General features: G+C 40.7%; 1 protein-coding gene across 3 annotated transcripts in view; it reads left to right on the top strand.

Moving 5' to 3' along the window:
• The first annotated feature begins 2,686 nt into the window (after nucleotides 1-2,686).
• BORCS5 (BLOC-1 related complex subunit 5) overlaps nucleotides 2,687-18,611 on the top strand; it is a 96,673-nt gene continuing 80,748 nt past the window's right edge. Inside the window, exons 1-2 of one of the 3 annotated variants that reach the window (XM_059935330.1) lie at nucleotides 2,687-2,752; nucleotides 5,484-5,627. In XM_059935330.1, the coding sequence (XP_059791313.1) occupies nucleotide 2,752; nucleotides 5,484-5,627 (145 nt within the window). In that variant the 5' untranslated portion in view covers nucleotides 2,687-2,751. The other 2 variants (XM_059935329.1, XM_059935331.1) reach the window with 2 other exon arrangements.

The raw sequence follows: 18,611 nt of genomic DNA on the forward strand, positions 1-18,611 counted from the left end.
CTCCAGTAACTGGCCCCAAAGAAATGGAGGTCCAAGAATTGCCCGATAAAGAATTCAAAATAATTGTTCTAAAGATGCTCAGAGAGCTAGAAAAGAAGACAAACAATCTAGCGCAATCAGGAAAACAATACAAGAACAAAATGAGTTCAACGAAGAGACAGAACACATAAAAAAAGAACCAAACAATAATTTTGAAGCAGAAGAATATGACTGAACTGAAGAATTCAACAGGGAGCTTCAACGGCAGGTGTGACCAACCAGAAGGAATCAGTGATCTAGAAGGCCACTAGATCAACTGAAATTACCCAAACAGAGGAGCAAAAAAGAAAAAAGAATGAAAAGGAATGAAGAGGACTTCCCTGGTAGTGCAGTGGTTAAGAATCCACCTGCCAATGCAGGGGACACAGGTTCGAGCCCTGGTCCGGGAAGATCCCACATGCCGGGGAGCAACAAAGCCTGTGAGCCACAACTACTGAAGCCTGCACTCTAGAGACCATGAGCCACAACTACTGAGCCCACGTGCCACAAGTACTGAAGCCCACGTGCCTAGAGCCCGTGCTCCACAGCAAGAGAAGCTACCGCAATGAGAAGCCTGCACACCACAACGAAGAGCAGCCCCTGCTTGTTGCAACTGGAGAAAGCCTGCGCCCAGCAACAAAGACCCAACACAGCCAAAAATAAATTAATTAATTAATTTAAAAAAGAAAAGTGAAGAAAAGAAAAGGAATGAAGAAAACCTATGGGACTTATAGGACACCACAAGAGAGACGATGTACGTATCACTGGAGCCTCAGAAGGAGGAGAGCAGGAGATAGGGTAAAAAGCTTTTTTAAAGAAATTATAGCTGAGAACTTTCCAAACCTGGGGAGAGACTTGGACATACAACTTCATGAAGCTAATAGCTCACCCCAAAATCTCAATCCAAAACGTTCTTTTCCAAGACAAATTATAAAATTGTCTAAAATCAGAAACAAAGAGTGAATTTTAAAAGCATCAAGAGAAAAAAAATCTCTCATACATAGAGTTGTCAGCAGATTTCTCAGCAGAGACCTTGCTGGCCAGTAGAGAATGGGATGATATATTTATCTATTCATCAGTTGATGGACAAAATATTCCTTTTAGAATGAAACGTTTATCCTAAGGGAAGCATAAAAACCACCATCACATCAGTACAGATTACGGTATGGAACACAAGATAAATATACTTTGGTGTGGAAGAGAGGGAACAAGAGTCAGAATATGACTTACTCTCCCCACTCTTACTTCTTCTCTCACCCATCCCCAAAGAGGGAATGTCTTGAGAGAGAGCCCCAAGAGGGAATGGGCACATTGCTTAGTAAGGCCTTCCCAGTCCCATCAGCCTGGTGGTTTATGTAAACTTCAAGACTATAGTCTTTTAGGAGACTCTTTTGATCTCTCAGGCAGTTTTTAGTTCTATCTTCACATTCCCACAAAATACTGAATTTACATTCATTTGCACGTTTCTCAAGGTACAGTGGGCCCTCCATACCCAAGTGTTCCTACCCTTCGAAATTGGAGGGGCCAACTGTAAGGGATTTGAGGATCCATGGATTTTGGTATCTGCTGGAGGTCCTGGAACCAATCCCCCGTGGATACCCAGGGACTGCGGATACCCAGGGACGACTGTATTGTAATGGTGAGCAGAGGAAAGAGCATGAGATTTGTAACCAGAGAGTCCTAAATCCTAGTTTCACCACTTACCTAACCATGAGGAAGTTACCTGTTTATGGGCGTCAGGGTTGTTGTGAAAATCAAATGAGTGAAAACAGGTGAAATGTCTGTGATATGGTAGAGTGGAAGGGACTCGAAAATCATTTCATCAATTTGACACTCTCAGGGCATTTGCTGGAAATTTCGTGAAACAAACAATATAAAATGAGTTGCAAAGTTCTGAGAACCCCAGAGCCACCCAACTCCTTGGTGGGAATGCATTGCTAGGTGTAAGTCCTTGACCTGCCAAAGTTGGAAGTTTCTGTATTGCGTTACCTGTAGTACTTCTTTCTTGCCTTTGCTCGTTTCAGAATGCCTCGTGGATAATTGTCAAGGTGGCCAGAAAGTGACTAGACTTGGGGCATCCACTTTCCTTTGAAGATGCACAAACGCCCTAACACATGAATCAGCATTTTCTCCTCATTTCCAGCTCCTTCTTTCACCATCTAGTATTTTTTGTACGGTCTTCCACTGCCAAACTTCCAGCTTTGGGAACTGAAACAGGAGCTTGGCATCCAGGCAGCTGTGGATTCCAATCCTAAATCTATCTAGCACCTCTCTTTCCCCATCTGTAAAACAAGGTTAAATTTTTTGCAATATATTACAAATGTATCATTATGTTGTACACCTGAAACTCATACAATATTATGTCAATTATATGTCAATTAAAAAAACCCAAAAATAAATACCAAAAAAAACACACACAAAAACAAACTCCCCAAAAGCCTATTAATAAAGTTCTAACGATGGGGATAAAGTGCCTCGGGTGTGGATGATACTTAAAGGTGACGCGCAACATTACAACAGGAAACGGGTAACCCTTTGGGGCGGTTCTGGCTTTGAGGTGATCGGGCCCTTTAAGGCTGCGCCCCCGGAGTCGCCAGCGCGAGTTTCCCCGCCCTCCCTCGGGCCCGGGGCGGTGGCGTGGGGGGTGGGCCTTCTAACCCGGAACTGACGGCTGCGCGCTGCCGGCGCCGCCAATCCGCGTCCGAGAAGGAACGAGCGTGCGGCGCCCGAGCGAGTGAGTGAAAGCGGTGCCGCCCGCCGGCCGCAGGCACGGCGGGTGCCCGGCGTTTCCCCGCCTCCTTGCCTTGGGTTTCCCTAAATAAGGCAGACGAGCGGTGTGTAGCTCCGCCGCACCTCCTTGCACGTCCTTCCCCAGATAGGGCCTCCCCGGTCCCCCGCCGCCCGCGCCCCCGCCTGGGCTGGGCGCGCCATCCCCACAGCGCAGCCTGTGTAGCCTCCGCATCTCGGTCCCCGGCCCCTTCCCTGTCGCCCCGCCGCCCGAGCGGTCGCCGCCCGTTCCGCCGTTCCTCCGCTGCCAGCACCATGGGCAGTGAGCAGAGCTCCGAGGCCGAGAGCCGACCCAACGATCTGAACTCCTCAGGTCGGTGCCCTGATCTCCACCCTTCTCCAGCCAGCCCTGTTTGCTTGCGGGGCGGGCTGCCTTCCAGCCTGCTGGGGACTGGGACCGGCGGACAGGAACGCACAGGAAGCCCTCACCATGCTTTTTTCTTAAAAAAGAAAAAAAGAAAAAATTACCATCTGCCCTAGCCTTGATTCCCCTGATGGAAGCCGGTACCTGTGATTGCAAGCTAAGCCAGCGTGGGCGCCCGAGCCCATTATTTGTTTTCAGAACAGCTGTTCCTCTCAGCTGCAGCCTACTCTTTGAAGGAGGACCTAATTAATATTTGGCTTTAGTATTCATGACTGACAGTGAGGTTTGGGTCGCGCAGTGGATGGGTCTTAGGACCTGAAAGAACAGATTCCTTCTTAAAAATGGGTTCTAGAGATTCTTTTTCAGAAGGGATGTGTGGCAGGTGAACAGTCGCCGTGAACCCTTGGGTGAGAGCGAGTCCAGAAACTGCATCTCCCATCGGAAGGTGTCTCGGCTCCCTTTCTAATACAGAAGCTGGCCAGGAAGGCAAGATCTGGTGTTTTTCCCTATTCTTCCCCCGCCCATGTGGTTTAGATTTCTCTCCGAGTTTGATGTAGGAATGGGAGGATTATTGTTCCTGTAGTATAGTGAGCCCTCAAATAAAACAGCTGATGCTTAATTGAGGATCATTTGCTCCTTTTTTTGTTGTTACCCACCAAACTCTAGGACCACTAGGACTGTCCCAGATAAGCTCTGGAGTTGCTAATCCAAATTGGCTTATATCTGGGTCCTTAAAAGAGCCGTGGTCATGGACTGCTGTGATCTTGGTAGGATATGTAGTTCAGAAATGTAGAAGCTAGGAGGTCTATTGGTATTCCACACTGAAATGTAACCTTCAAGGCTAGTTCAGTCTATCATTCTGGGGGCTAGATTGAGACAGATTTTAACGGTGAGCAGCATCTACTGCTACATTCATTCTTATTTCTTTGAAAGACCCAGAATGTAGTATCTGTTACAACAAATGCAGTAATAATTGTTACCCCTTACCTTCTTGCCTCTGTGTTAGGCCAGAAGCATATTTTGTGAGAAGCGTGTCATCTTTTTAATAGGCTTGCTCACCTACTAACCAACAGCATGGGCTCTAACCAGTACTAGAGCATACTAACCAATACTACCGAATAGCATAGGTTAGAATTTACCTGGTTCCCTGTCCTAAGTGCTTCACATGTGTTCATGTTTAATCCTCACAGTAGCCCCATTTTACAGACAAGTAGTCGAGACTAGCTAGAATCTAGTAAACTCTGTTTTCCTCTGGAATCTGGGGAAGGAGGAATCACTGAATTTGTACTAGGAAAGATTTCTGGCTTGGGATTTGTAAAACATTAGGTAAATTACCAAAAGAGGCGAAGAGAGACTTCTCGAAGAGCAATGAAAGTAGCTGAGATTGTAAAAGAGTGAATGCCAAGCCTTAAGAGATGTTAGCCTCCAGGAGGCAGGGCAGTTCTCTGGCATACCTGGATCAACCTTTGAGACCTGATTATGATGGGCCTGCAAATACTACCTTCTAGAGTGTAAAACAATAAAGATTCCCTCTTGCCCCAACCAGAAGATGTTTGGGAGCAGAGGATGTCTTGGTCTGGGGAGTCCTTGATAGTTTGAATCACTTCCCTCTAAATGGATTACATTCTCCTAGGTACCTGAAATTGACCTGCCTCTTTAGCAGTCCTTCAAGTTTCTTTATTTTGCCTCAGCCTACAGTGGACCTGCCGGTTCTTTCTGCCCTGTGACTCTAAGGGTGAGGGGGCTGGTGCCATCATCTAGGGTTAAGAACCAGGATTTTTTTCCTGTGACTAGGATCTAGTCGTCATGCTGGCCTTGCTGTGACAGGGTGGCTACACAGCTTTGCAACCCCAGCGTCACTGGGACGGGCCACGTACACCAACGATCCATTTACCTCCAGTTCCCTTCTCAACTCTGTTTCTAGCACTGGTGACTTTGGGCAAGTCACAGCTAAATTTTGTATGCTTATTTCCTCATTGGGAAATAGGGACAAACGTCAGGAGGATCAAAGAAGTAAAAATTAAAAACAATCTGGTTATTATTTTGTGTTTTGAATAATAAACTTTTAACTACAAAAGCAGTCTCATAGATGGTGTATGGTCCTATAAAGTTGGAAGGTTTTTTTTGAATACCATGGGAAATAGAGGTCCTCTGTAATTCATCTCCCCTACCCAGCCCCCACTGCAGGATAACTACGGTTAGCATCTTTTGTGTAAAAAAATATCCTTTTTAATGACTACAGTGAAAACAGCTTTGGTGAGGCGGAGGTCGCTAAATAACATGCAATTCCTGAGCGGTGTAACTTTATTTTCAGTGGCCCCTTCTCCAGCTAAGCATAGAGCCAAGATGGATGATATTGTGGTTGTAGCTCAGGGCTCCCAGGCCTCACGGAATGTCAGCAATGATCCCGATGTCATCAAGTTGCAAGAGATTCCAACCTTCCAGCCACTTTTGAAAGGTAAGGGCTTGCATTTCTTAAAAAATATTTATTGAAGTATAGTTGATTTACAATATTGTGTTGGTTTCAGGTGTACAGCAAAGTGATTCGGTTTTTTATATATATATGTGTGTGTATACACACACACACACACACACATATATATTCTTTTTCAGATTCTTTTCCATTAGAGGTTATTACAAGACATTGACTGTAGTAGCATCCCACTGACATCTATAGGCAGATCTTCCAGACAGAAAATCATTAAGGCAACAGAGATCCTAAATGACACAATAGAACAGTTGGACTTAATTGGTACATACAGGACACTACATCTAAAAAAACAGAATACACATTCTTTTCAAGTGCACACAGAACATTCTCTAGGATAGACCACATACTAGGACCCAAGGCAAGCCTCAATACATTTAAGAGGATAGAAATTATTTCCAGGGATTGCATTTTATCTTATCTGGACTTGCTGGAAAGGTGTGCATAGCCCCACCATTCTCCCCTGATATCTCTGTGCCTTATGCATCTCCTTCAGGTCTTTGCTTAAATGGCATTTTCTTGGTGAAGCCTTCCTTGACTGCTGTATTTAGAATTGCAGCCCTTTTCCCTGCCTGTTTTTCTCTGGAGTACATAATCACCCTTGACTTACTGCATAGTTTACTTATTTGTTTACTGTCTGTATTTCTCTGCTAGAATGTAAAGCTCCGTGATGGTAGGACCTTTCCATGTTTTGTTCACTGTTGAATCCTCAGCACTTGGAATAGAGCCTGGTGTAAAGTAGGGACTGAGTAAATGAATGAATGAATGATGATGAAGTTGGCTTACCTGTCTTATTTCCACAAAAAGATTTTCATTCTTATTTGTGATCTGGACTATGGGTTGACTAGTTCAGCTCCATAGAGAAAATCTCCATGATCACTGATACACTTATAATTAATCCTGGCAACTGTTTTGTTTGACAGAGAGTTCGTGTCTGAAAGGAGAGAATGTGTACAAACCGTCATCCCTCTTAATATATGATTAGCATATATTGAGGTAGTTACCTTTTAATATGAATTTTATTATTCATTGGATAATTTTATTTTATATTTTTATTAACTTGTTATTAATACATGCATTACTTTATTATTTTCATATCCTTATTAAGTAGTGGCAATGATTTTCTATTAACTGAATGGAGTTTCTGCTGTAAGAATCACTCTGTCTCCCTCTCACCACAAAAGATTAGGAAATGTAAATGATTTAGTTGGCCTACCCTGGCTTACTTAACCTGGTACAATATAATATGAAACATCTTACATTTATAGAGCTATTTGTATTAAAAGGTTCCCTCCCCTACACACACATATACAATATCCCTTTAGTTCTTACATCATTAAATATGTTTGAATGATTTGTGCCAGATTAGACAGCTGGCAGCTAGAGGTTGAACTTGAACCTTTACCACTGATGTCAAATCCTGTACTAGTTAAACTATTCCACACTGTACTTAAAAAACAGAAATAAAACCAAATGGTGCTTTATAGATGACCCATATACTTCTCATTCTTCCCAGTACTTCATCTGCTTTACAGATGAGGAAATACAAGCTTTCAGTCTTCCCCCGGAGGCCTCAGTGTTAGACACTGGTAAACTCTTCTCATTCTTATGCAAAACAACACATTACATCCCGTTACCCATCTTCTCATTAGTTTCTGTTATTTTGAGGAATAATGTGAATCTCCAAAGAAGCCAACATTAGTGAAATTTCCATTTTCATATATCCTTGTGCAGTCAGATTTAAAACACACACCTTTATCTTTAGAAGCTTAGGGGCGGACACTTGTGTTCTGTCCTCCATCCCTTCTGGAGTTGCATGTATTGCTCACAGTCACAATGTTCGTGCCTCCACTTCCTGTTAACTATGTCCTCTCTCCTCCCAAAGTCGTCTAGTCCTGGGTGAGACCTGTGAGATCTAGTTTTGTCTCCACTTCTGGGAAATGCTAAAAACAAACAAAAACTAAAAACTAAAAAAACAACCCCAGAACTTTGAGATGTATTTAATAATTTTCTGGAATTAGTGTTTCTTCTTCAAGCATTTGAAATAATTCATATTTTATGATAAGTTGACTAGTAGGGGAAACATCTGGGAGAAGGTTTGGTGTTAAGGGAAGCTAACCTCAGATTTAAAATCGTCACTGGGAACCCCAAGAGTGAATTATTAGTGTGGTGCAGTTAATGCGACACAGCTGGACTTGCTTGCATTGCTACCTGGATTTTATTTATTTATTTTTTATTGAAGCATATTTGATTTACAGTATTGTGTAGTTTCAGGTGTACAGCATAGTAATTCAGTATTTTGCAGATTATATTCCATTGTAGGTTATTCTGAGATCATGGGTTTAATTCCCTGTGCTATGCAGCATATTCTTGTTGCTTATCTATTTTATTGATATATTTAGTAGTTTGTATCTGTTACTCCCATACCTCTGATTTGTTCCTACCCCTTTTCTCTCCCCTTTGGTAACCTCAGATTTGTTTTCTATATCTGTGACTGTATTTCTCTTTTGCATATACCTTCATTTGTATTATTTTTTAGATTCTGCATATACATGATATCATATAGTATTTGTCTTTTTCTCTGTCTGACTTATATCACTAAGCATAATATTCTCCAGGTCCATCCACATTGCTGCAAATGGCAGTATTTAATTCTTTTCTAAGGCTGAGTAATATTCCATTGTATATATATTACCACATATTAATCCAGTAATCTGTTGATGGGCACTTGGGTTGCATCCATATCTTGGCTATTGTAAATAGTGCTACTATGAACATTGGTGTGCATGTATCTTTTCGAATTAGTGTTTTTGTTTTTTCTGGATGTATGCACAGGAGTGGAATTGCTGGATCATATGGTAGTACTATTTTTAGTTTTTTAAGGAACCTCCATACTGTTTTTCACAATGGCTGCACCAATTTATACTCCCACCAACAGTTTACAAGGGTTCTACTACCTGGATTTTAACTGTGACTTGGCTACCAACTGGCTGTGTTGCCTTGACTTTGTTTTTCACCTCTTTGAACCTTGGCTGTTGAGTATGTTGAGAGTAGGTGCAGGAGAGAGGAAAGCTCGCGAGAAGCAGCGTGTAGTTAAGAGGAGTCCTAGGATTTGGCTAAGGAGGGTAGAGAAATCACCTGAGGAGAGTGATGTGAAAATAGAAATGGTAACAAGGGGCAGTGGCCAGACTGCAGGGAACAAAATAAGCCAGTGAGCATTTAAGTTGATGCTCGCGTTCCACTTGTGAAGAAGAAACATCTTGGACAGTGGTTAGAAAAGGTAGGCAAAGGGGACAACTGGGTGGAAGTGATAAGTATCATCATGATAGTAATAGCAGCTAATCCTCACCTCCCGTGCTCTGCATACCTATTATTCTTTCCATTTTCTACATTAAAACACTGAGGCTCAGAGAGCTTCAATTCATTGCCTAGAGTCACATGGCTATAAGTGATAGCCCGTCTCAAGATGACATCAAGACATCGAGTTTTAACTATTTTGTACATAGAATAAGACTCAGTTTCAGACTCATAGATACAGAGAACATACTGGTGGTTGCCAGAGGAGAGAGGAGTTGCAGATGAGGGAAATAGGCGAGGGAGATTAAGAGGTATAAACTTGCAGTTTTAAAATAGATAAGTCATAGGGATGTAAGGTACAGCATCAGGAATATAATCGGTGATATTGTAATAAGTTTCTGTGGTGACAGCTGGTAACTAGATTTATCGTGGTGATCTTTTCGTGATGTATAAAAATATCGAATCGCTATGTTGTACACCTGAAATGAATATAGTATTGTAAGTCAATTATACTTTGATTTAAAAAAGAAAGACTCAGTTTCCAATTCTAGCGAAGCCCATGGTAAAAATCACGAGGCTGTAATGGGAAATAGGGTGATGGGCGTGAGCTGGTTTGGATTTTCAGGTGCCGGGTTTGTTACAGAGCCTCCTGCTTTGACGTTGTTCTGCCTGGTAATGTAAAACCCTGCATCTGTTTGCTGGCCTGGGCAGGGATCACTCATCTCTGTTGCCTTTATACTCTAATCTCTTTGCCCCTTTACTGCTTTCAGAATGAGGCTGTTTCTCAAAGTAGTAAAAGGGCCACACAGTGAGGGCTACCCCCCAGGTTTGATTTCAGAAAGCTTTTATTCCAGTTAATGACAGTGTATTCTTTCAAAACAATACATTCAAGTACTACACAGAGTTCACAGTTGTTCCATAATGTCAGATGATGTAATGCTAATGCTGGTGGGTGATCTGCAGAGGCAGTGGCTGGGCGAGTTTGGGGCTATTCCTATGACTGAGGTAATGTGTGCATTTTTAATAAGCAAGCAGATTCTTTCTTTGGTCTTAACCCTTTTGGGTAACTATCCCAGGGTATAATTTATGCTCCATACGCATGCCAAATAACATTACATTAGTAAAGTTCCTCTTTTATTTTAAGCCAAAAGAATTTCTTTTTTTCATAGCAGTCTCTGAAGTACCAACTTACTTTGAAATGTAACACACTTAAGAGAAAATGAGAAATTAAAAAATTAGAAGGTAGCAATAAATGGCCACGACAGAGCACAAAAGCAAAATGTAGATTTGATGCAAATTAGATTCCCAGAGGTTAAACAAACCCTATGGATTTCTTACTTAAAATTCAACCATTCATATTTTTTAATTAATCTCACTATCCTACATCATTCTATAGAAATGAAATACCCACAAGTGAAATGCAATATTGATGTTTTATATATAAAAGTTATAAAATAATTATTCTATCCACTCCTGGCAATGAATATATGTGCACGCGTGAGAGGACATGGTGGTGCGTACATATATGACTTTCTTCGCAACTGACTGATCATTTTTGTTACTGACCCTGGATACAACAAGACATAAGATTGTCAGACTTCCCTGGTGGCACAGTGGTTAAGAATCCTCCTGCCAATGCAGGCGACACAGGTTCAAGCCCTGGTCTGGGAAGATCCCACATGGTGAGGAGCAACTAAGCCCATGCGCCACAACTACTGAGCCTGCGCTCTAGAGCCCATGAGCCACAACTACTGAGCCCGCGTGCCACAACTGCTGAAGCCCACACGCCTAGAGCCTGTGCTCCGCAACAAGAGAAGCCACCGCGATGAGAAGCCCGCGCACTGCAATGAAGAGTAGCCCTGGCTCGCTGCAACTAGGAAAAGCCCACATGCAGCAACAAAGACCCAACACAGCCAAAAATAAATAAATAAATAAAATAATTTAAAAAAAAAAAAGATTGTCTTGCTGCCTTAGGAGGGGACTGTCTTTGTTACCAACAAGGGAGATCAAACATATACAGTGTAAAAGCCTCAGTGATACTAAGCAGCTCTGTTGGGAGTTCTGTGCTTGGTTGTTAAGAATGTGATGCATATGTCCAAGTATATTCTTTTATGTACTTGTAGTTTGCTGTTGACAGTTCTGACAGTTCCCAGAGGTAACGTTTGTGCAGATGCCAGTGGGATGGGTGCAGAGACAGGCAAGCCAGTCCCCATGCACTGCCTCCACCAGCAGCCCCTCCTCTCTGCTGGCTCACAGCCACTGCTGCCCTGGCTGCTGCTTCTGCAGATCTGTATCCAGGTCCTGACTGGGTTTTACTCTCAGAGTCCCAAGAATCCTGGACTGCCCCACACGTGCTAGTTATTGCCACGTATATTTTCTTTGCTTATAGACCCGCTCCATTGTTCCATAGGACTTCATTTACAGACACAGGTCCTAAGATAAAATTATTAAGAATTTCAGAAGGCAGCACAAGAGCATTGAACCAAATGTGGGGGACCCCTTTTGAGAACGGGACCCTGTGGGACTGCACAGTTGCACGGCTGTGAAACAGTTGTAATCCCACAGGTAGTTCAGGTTTAGGTGCTGTTTGATCCAGAGGTTTATAATGTCAGGGTCTCATTTTACTTTTCTGTAATTTTCTCTGTCTTTTCACTCTGTCATCCTTCATGTATTGGTTCCATCCTTTGACTAGTTTTCTACATGAAAGCAAAATGGCTACAGGAGTTCCAGGTCTTTTATCCATATAATGCACACTCTATAGCAAAAGAGATTCTCATTAGTTAGTCAGGCGTGGGTCACATGGTCATATGCCTAGGTGACAGGCTACCTGATTGGCTTAGTCTAGCTCACATGCTTCACCACTAAAGTATAGTAAGGTTTTCTGGAACCATATGGCTCCTAGCATGGAAACTGAGGACTATTAGGCAGGAATTGCTACTGTGGGAGAAATCACAAATGTCCACTATAGACTGTGTCTTGAATTAATGACTGACTGACAGATTGGAGTACTTCATCCTGGGAAAGGATTTGTAAATATGCCTCTTGCTTCCAAAATCTTAACTGAAATTGTAACTAATATTGTATAAACTGATGTCTAGATAATTATAATATGGCAATTGTTGAAAGAACTGTGATAAGAAAAAATCCTATTGCCTATTTAGAGATATTGGAAAGGAAGCACTTAGTACCAAAAATGTTATCAGTGTTTTTCCAGCACTGCTGGAGGAAGATGCCTCAAGGCTTCCAATGACCAATACTGATTATATTCTAGGTATATGTGTCTCTGAATATATAAAGGATAAAACACCAACGTCATGGGACTACCTTTCAAGCAATAGCAAAACTTCTGATTCTGTGATTAACGGGCAGATTCTATTATATACAGTAATTTGGTTTTTGTGATGAACCTACACACCAGGAGGAAATGTATACAAATGTATAGTAGCTATTAATAAATTATCAATTTAGCTTAAAAAAAAACATGATGCATGTGAAGGAGATTTTGACAATTAAAAAGAGCCTGGAGCTTTCTTTGGTGGAGCAAAATCTCACAAAACGGCAGTGAAAGCTCTCAAATCACATGGAACGTTGAGAATTAGCGCTGGAGGTTGAAGCAGGGAAAGAATGAATCGATGGAAAAGGTTGATGTGAAGAACATGAGGGAACTGGATTTCAAATGACCAGTTTATTCACATCTTTCTCACCAACCCACCTATCAGCCAGACAAATAATATAAACGAAGAAGGTCCTGGCATTTATCAGACATCTGCCTGTGCCAGCTGTCAGGCCTTACCTCTGCATTGGAAAGTGGAGTGACAAAGGAGGGGATGAGGGGGTGGGTCTTAATCAGAGCCACAGTCTTCTCTGAACCACGGAGCGGTGACCTCCAGACCCAGGGTTGATCCTCAGAGTGTATTTTCCCCCAGATACCATCTTTGAAAAGTTGATAATTCATTCCCGATTACCTTGTAGGTTTATTTGTATGTGTAATAGCGCTTCAGTTAACCTTTTAAACGTGGCTGTTAACTGGCAAAGTGTGAGTCTTACTCAGAAGAGTGGGACGCACTAGGAGAATGGTCACTCGAAACCAATGGAGAACGTTTGCGAGAGCAGCCTCACTTCGTTCTGCACTCCAGCAAATCTCTGTGCCTGCATCCGTTCTTGTTTCTTTCCATGAAATCTCAGAGGAGGTGTGTCTGTGTCTTTAATTAAAGAATCATGTATCTTCTAAAGAAATTAAGGGAAGAAAAAACTATATGTAGAATGTTTACACCCATGTTGATCATTTCTGGAATTCTTAATCCCTTCCTATGGATTCACGTTTCCATTTGATGTCATTTATTCTTAGTCTGAAGAACTTCTTGTAGCATTTCTCGTAGTGCAGGTCAGCTGGAAACAAATTCTTTGTTTTTATTTATATAAAAATGTCAGTTTTGCCCAGTTTTGTTATAAAGTTTTTTCTTTTTGTTTTGGTAACTACTATATTTTTGAGGAGATATTGTGAGACTTTATGTAATCTTGTTTTTCAACACACTTTCTTTCACCAGTCGTGATATCCATTGATATTTCTTGCTTGAATTAATTATACAGTGATGGTTGTCAAACAGTGATTTTTTTAACTTTATCATTCCTTCTACATTTATTAGTTTGCATTTTACTGTAAGGAAGACCTTTCTCTTATCCCCAGTTTTTATTCATTTATTTGTTTTAAGTCAGTGTGGAACAGTGACTCCCTATTTTATTCAATGAGTTGTGATCTGTTAAAGTCATAACATTTGGCCCTCCGTATTGGTGGGTTCTGCATCCACAGATTCACCCAAGGGCGGATTGAAAATAGGAAAAACATTCCGGAAAGTTCCAAAAAACAAAATGTGAATTTGCTGAGCACCAGCAACTACTTACATATCATTTACATCAATTTACATAGTATTTGCATTGTATTAGATATTATAAGTAATCTAGAGATGATTTAAAGTATAAGGGAGGATGTGCGTAGGTTATATGCAAATACATTTTATATAAAGGACTTGAGCATCCAGGGACTTTGGTATCCACGGGGGTCCTGGAATCATTCCCCTCATGGACACCAAGGAGCGACTGTTTATTTTTAATTGCGAAATGCTCCAAATTTGGCTAGTTGGAATACCATCAGTTTAGCTTCCTGTGTCCTTTTGACGTATTCTCATTATCCTTTGAAAATATTTTTATTTTATGGCACAATATAATGTTCCAGACTTACCTTGTTCTTCCCTGGCCTCAGCCCTAGAATCAAGCATTTCTCCAGGAGCCCCGGTTCTTTTAGTGGAGGGTGGTGTTTAGAAACCACTCCCAGACCCTCTTGGTGTGTTCAGCAAGGAAATATATATATGTGTATATTTATATATACAAACTCACACATTTGCACTGGTATTTATTTTTATGTTTAACCTATATATATTGAAAAGGATGAGTTCACACTAATGTGCACCATATGTCCTTTGATCTATAGGGTTATAGTTATTATCAAATACTTTGGCCATTATTTCTTTCAGTATTTTTCTGCCCCCTCCCTTCCCAATTTCTATGTTTGAGCACCTGGTGTTTTCTCACAGGTCATTGATGCACCTTTTGGATTTTTTTTCCTTTCTGTCTTTTTCCTTTCTGTCCTACTTTGGGTAATTTTTAATGCTGTGTTTCCAGGTTGAGTGGTCTTTTTTTTCTGTCATGTCTATGCTGCCATTAATCCCATCCAATGCATTTTTTTTAAACTTTTTATTTTATATTGGAGTATAGTTGATTAACAATGTTGTGATAGTCTCAGGTGTACAGCAAAGTGATTCAGTTATACATATACATGTTATCTATTGTTTTTCAAATTCTTTTCCCATTTAGGTTGTTACATAATATTGAGCAGAGTTCCCTGTGTTATACGGTAGGTCCTTGTTGGTTATGCATTTAAAATATAGCAGTGTGTACATGTCAGTCCAAAACTCTCTAGCTATCTCTTCCCCCCACCCTTGTATTTTTAATTTCAAATAACTTTTTCAGCTTTAGATATCCCTTCCTCTCTTTTAAAAAAAAAAAGTCATTTCTTTGCTTTATCATGCTTATGTTCTCCTCTACTTTTTGAACATATATAGTATATTTATAATAACTCTTTTAACTGTTGTCTGCTAGTCCATCATTTCTGGATCTGTTTTTTTTTAATTGAATGAGCTTTCTCAAGTCACATTTTCCTGCTTTTTTCATGCCTGGAAGATTTTTACTGTATGCCAAACATTGTATATTTTATGTTTTTGGGTGCTGGATTTTGTTTGATTCCTTTAAAGGAGATTGGACTTGGTTCTGGCATAAGGTTAAGTTACTTGTAATCAGTTCTAGGCTTGCTTTTGAGTTTGGTTAGGGCTCATCCAGAGCAGCTTTAAGTCTGGTTTAATTAAACCTCCCTACTAAGGCAATACCCTTCTGAGGACGCTACCCATTGCCCCATATATTATGAGGTCTTTCCACTCTGGCTGGTGGGAACATGAACTCCTCTTAGCCCTATGTGAGTTTCAGAAATTGTTTGGCTTACTGCTTTCCTGGTTCTTTCTCCAGCCCTGTGGAATTTCGGCTCATAAATTCACAAGTTAGCGTGCAGGGGTTCAAGAGTGCCCTGTGTGATTTCCAGAGTGTGCTTGTGGAACGCCCTTCCCTCCCATCCTCTGTCGTGTAAGTTCTAGACACCTTAGTCTCTGCAAACTCCGCTCTGTCTTCAACTCCGAGGCCACTGGGCCTCCCTGGTCTGCATCCTGAGACCTGCCTTTTAGCAGTAAGCTGGGGAAATGATAGAACTAACTTGTTTTCCTTCTTGTGGGGCTTAAAGTCCTGCACTGCCTGTTATACAATATCTGAAAAGAGTGTTTCATATATTTTGTCTGGTTTTCTAGCTGTTTATGACTGTCAGGCATAACAGCAGATAATCTTTCACGGGCAGAAGTGGAAATCCTCCCCCAAAGATGCTTTTTAATCCATATTCTTCTCTCAGTTACCACTTCTTCGTTTTACTTTTGTGCCTCATGCCAACAGCTTTTGATAACTATACTGGGCATTCATTTCTGCAAAATATGGGTAAACTCCTGCCCAGGTCCTGGTGGTGCTCCAGATAGCAGAGATACAAAGAATATAAGACACTGTTTCTGCCCTTTGGGAGCTTATAGTTCTGTGAGTGATTTAGACAGGTAAATAACTCGTAGTAATATAGTATGTGTAATACTGGCCAGATGCTCAAAAGACTAGGTAGGCATGGAGGAGAGAATCATTAATTTGACCTGGGAATTTGAGGTAGCCTTCACAGTGGAAGAAATATTTGAGCTGGGCTTTCAGGGATGAATGGAAGGTAGCCACATCGAGAAGACAGGGTCGGGGGTGGGGGGTTGTCCATAGTTTAAAATCTTCCATATAAATAAAAAGATAAAAGTTGCCAAGAGAATTCTTGACCAGAATTACATCTGGGATGTACTGCATTAATTTTCTGTTCTTAGTCAATGTATGCAGGTTACCCAAATATATGCAGGTTAAATTCTGATTTTAGTTTCAAGCCATATTAAATATCAACTTACTGGAATAATTAATTATCAGATAGTTTATGTACTGATTATTCATTCTTTTCTGTTTCTCTAAACTTTCAATTTGTGTTATATTATGACCTTAAATAAAATATGTATGGTTTTCTTTAGCTAGAACCCAAGGATATATCTTTCTAAACAATATCATTTCCTGCATGAGCTAGCCTTTTACCCCTGGAATATAACAGTAAAGATGGATGTACAGTATATATTTCCTTTTAAGGTTCTGGTTTGTCAGCAGTTTCTGCTTAGTGATAGCCTAGAAACAGCCTAAGGCTGAGTAGTATAAAATTTTGTTAGTCATTTTCAATTTTTCTACTTTTCCAAAATTTGCGTATAAAAATCCTTCAATTTTAAAACACACTAGCGACCCACCACCAGTCCCTCCCATCAGGAAACTTGCACAAGCCTCTTAGATAGCCTCATCCACCAGAGGGCAGACAGCAGAAGCAAGAAGAACTACAATCCTGCAGCCTGTAGAACAAAAACCACACTCACAGAAAGATAGACAAGATGAAAAGGCAGAGGGCTATGTACCAGATGAAGGAACAAGGTAAAACCCCAGAAAAATGACTAAATGAAGTGGAGATAGGCAACCTTCCAGAAAAAGAATTCAGAATAATAGTGAAGATGATCCAGGACCTCAGAAAAAGAATGGAGGCAAAGATCGAGAAGATGCAAGAAATGTTTAACAAAGACCTAGAAGAATTAAAGAACAAACAAACAGAGATGACCAATACAATAACTGAAATGAAAACTACACTAGAAGGAATCAATAGCAGAATACTTGAGGCAGAAGAACGGATAAGTGACCTGGAAGACAGAATGGTGGAATTCACTGCTGCAGAATGGAATAAAGAAAAAAGAATGAAAAGAAATGAAGACAGCCTAAGAGACCTCTGGGACAACATTAAACACAACAACATTTGCATTATACGGGTCCTAGAAGAAGAAGAGAGAGAGAAAGGACCCGAGAAAATATTTGAAGAGATTATAGTCGAAAACTTCCCTAACATGGGAAAGGAAATAGCCACCCAAGTCCAGGAAGCGCAGAGAGTCCCATACAGGATAAACCTAAGGAGAAACACACCAAGACACATAGTAATCAAATTGGTAAAAATTAAAGACAAAGAAAAATTATTGAAAGCAGCAAGGGAAAAATGACAACATACAAGGGAACTCCCATAAGGTTAACAGCTGATTTCTCAGCAGAAACTCTACAAGCCAGAAGGGAGTGGCATGATATACTTAAAGTGATGAAAGGGAAGAACCTACAACCAAGATTACTCTACCCAGCAAGGATCTCATTCAGATTTGATGGAGAAATCAAAAGCTTTACAGACAAGCAAAAGTTACGAGAATTCAGTACCACCAAACCAGCTCTACAACAAATGCTAAAGGAACTTCTCTAAGTGGGAAACACAAGAGAAGAAAAGGACTACAAAAACAAACCCAAAACAATTAAGAAAATGGTCATAGGAACATACATATCAATAATTACCTTAAACGTGAATGGATTAAATGCTCCAACCAGAAGACACAGGCTTGCTGAATGGATACAAAAACAAGACCCATATATATGCTGTCTACAAGAGACCCACTTCAGACCTAGGGACACATACAGACTGAAAGTGAGGGGATGGAAAAAGATATTCCATGCAAATGGAAATCAAAAGAAAGCTGGAGTAGCAATACTCATATCAGATAAAATAGACTTTAAAATAAAGAATGTTACAAGAGACAAGGAAGGACACTACATAATGATCAAGGGATCAATCTAAGGAGATATAGCAATTATAAATATATATGCACCCAACATAGGAGCACCTCAATACATAAGGCAACTGCTAACAGCTATAAAAGAGGAAATTGACAGTAACACAGTAATAGTGGGGGACTTTAACACCTCACTTACACCAATGGACAGATCATCCAAAATGAAAATAAATAAGGAAACACAAGCTTTAAATGACACAATAGACCAGATAGATTTAATTGATATTTATAGGACATTCCATCCAAAAACAGCAGATTACACTTTCTTCTCAAGTGCGCATGGAACATTCTCCAG

This window comes from Balaenoptera ricei, chromosome 10 (assembly GCF_028023285.1).
Source record: "Balaenoptera ricei isolate mBalRic1 chromosome 10, mBalRic1.hap2, whole genome shotgun sequence".
Lineage (NCBI taxonomy): Eukaryota > Metazoa > Chordata > Mammalia > Artiodactyla > Balaenopteridae > Balaenoptera > Balaenoptera ricei.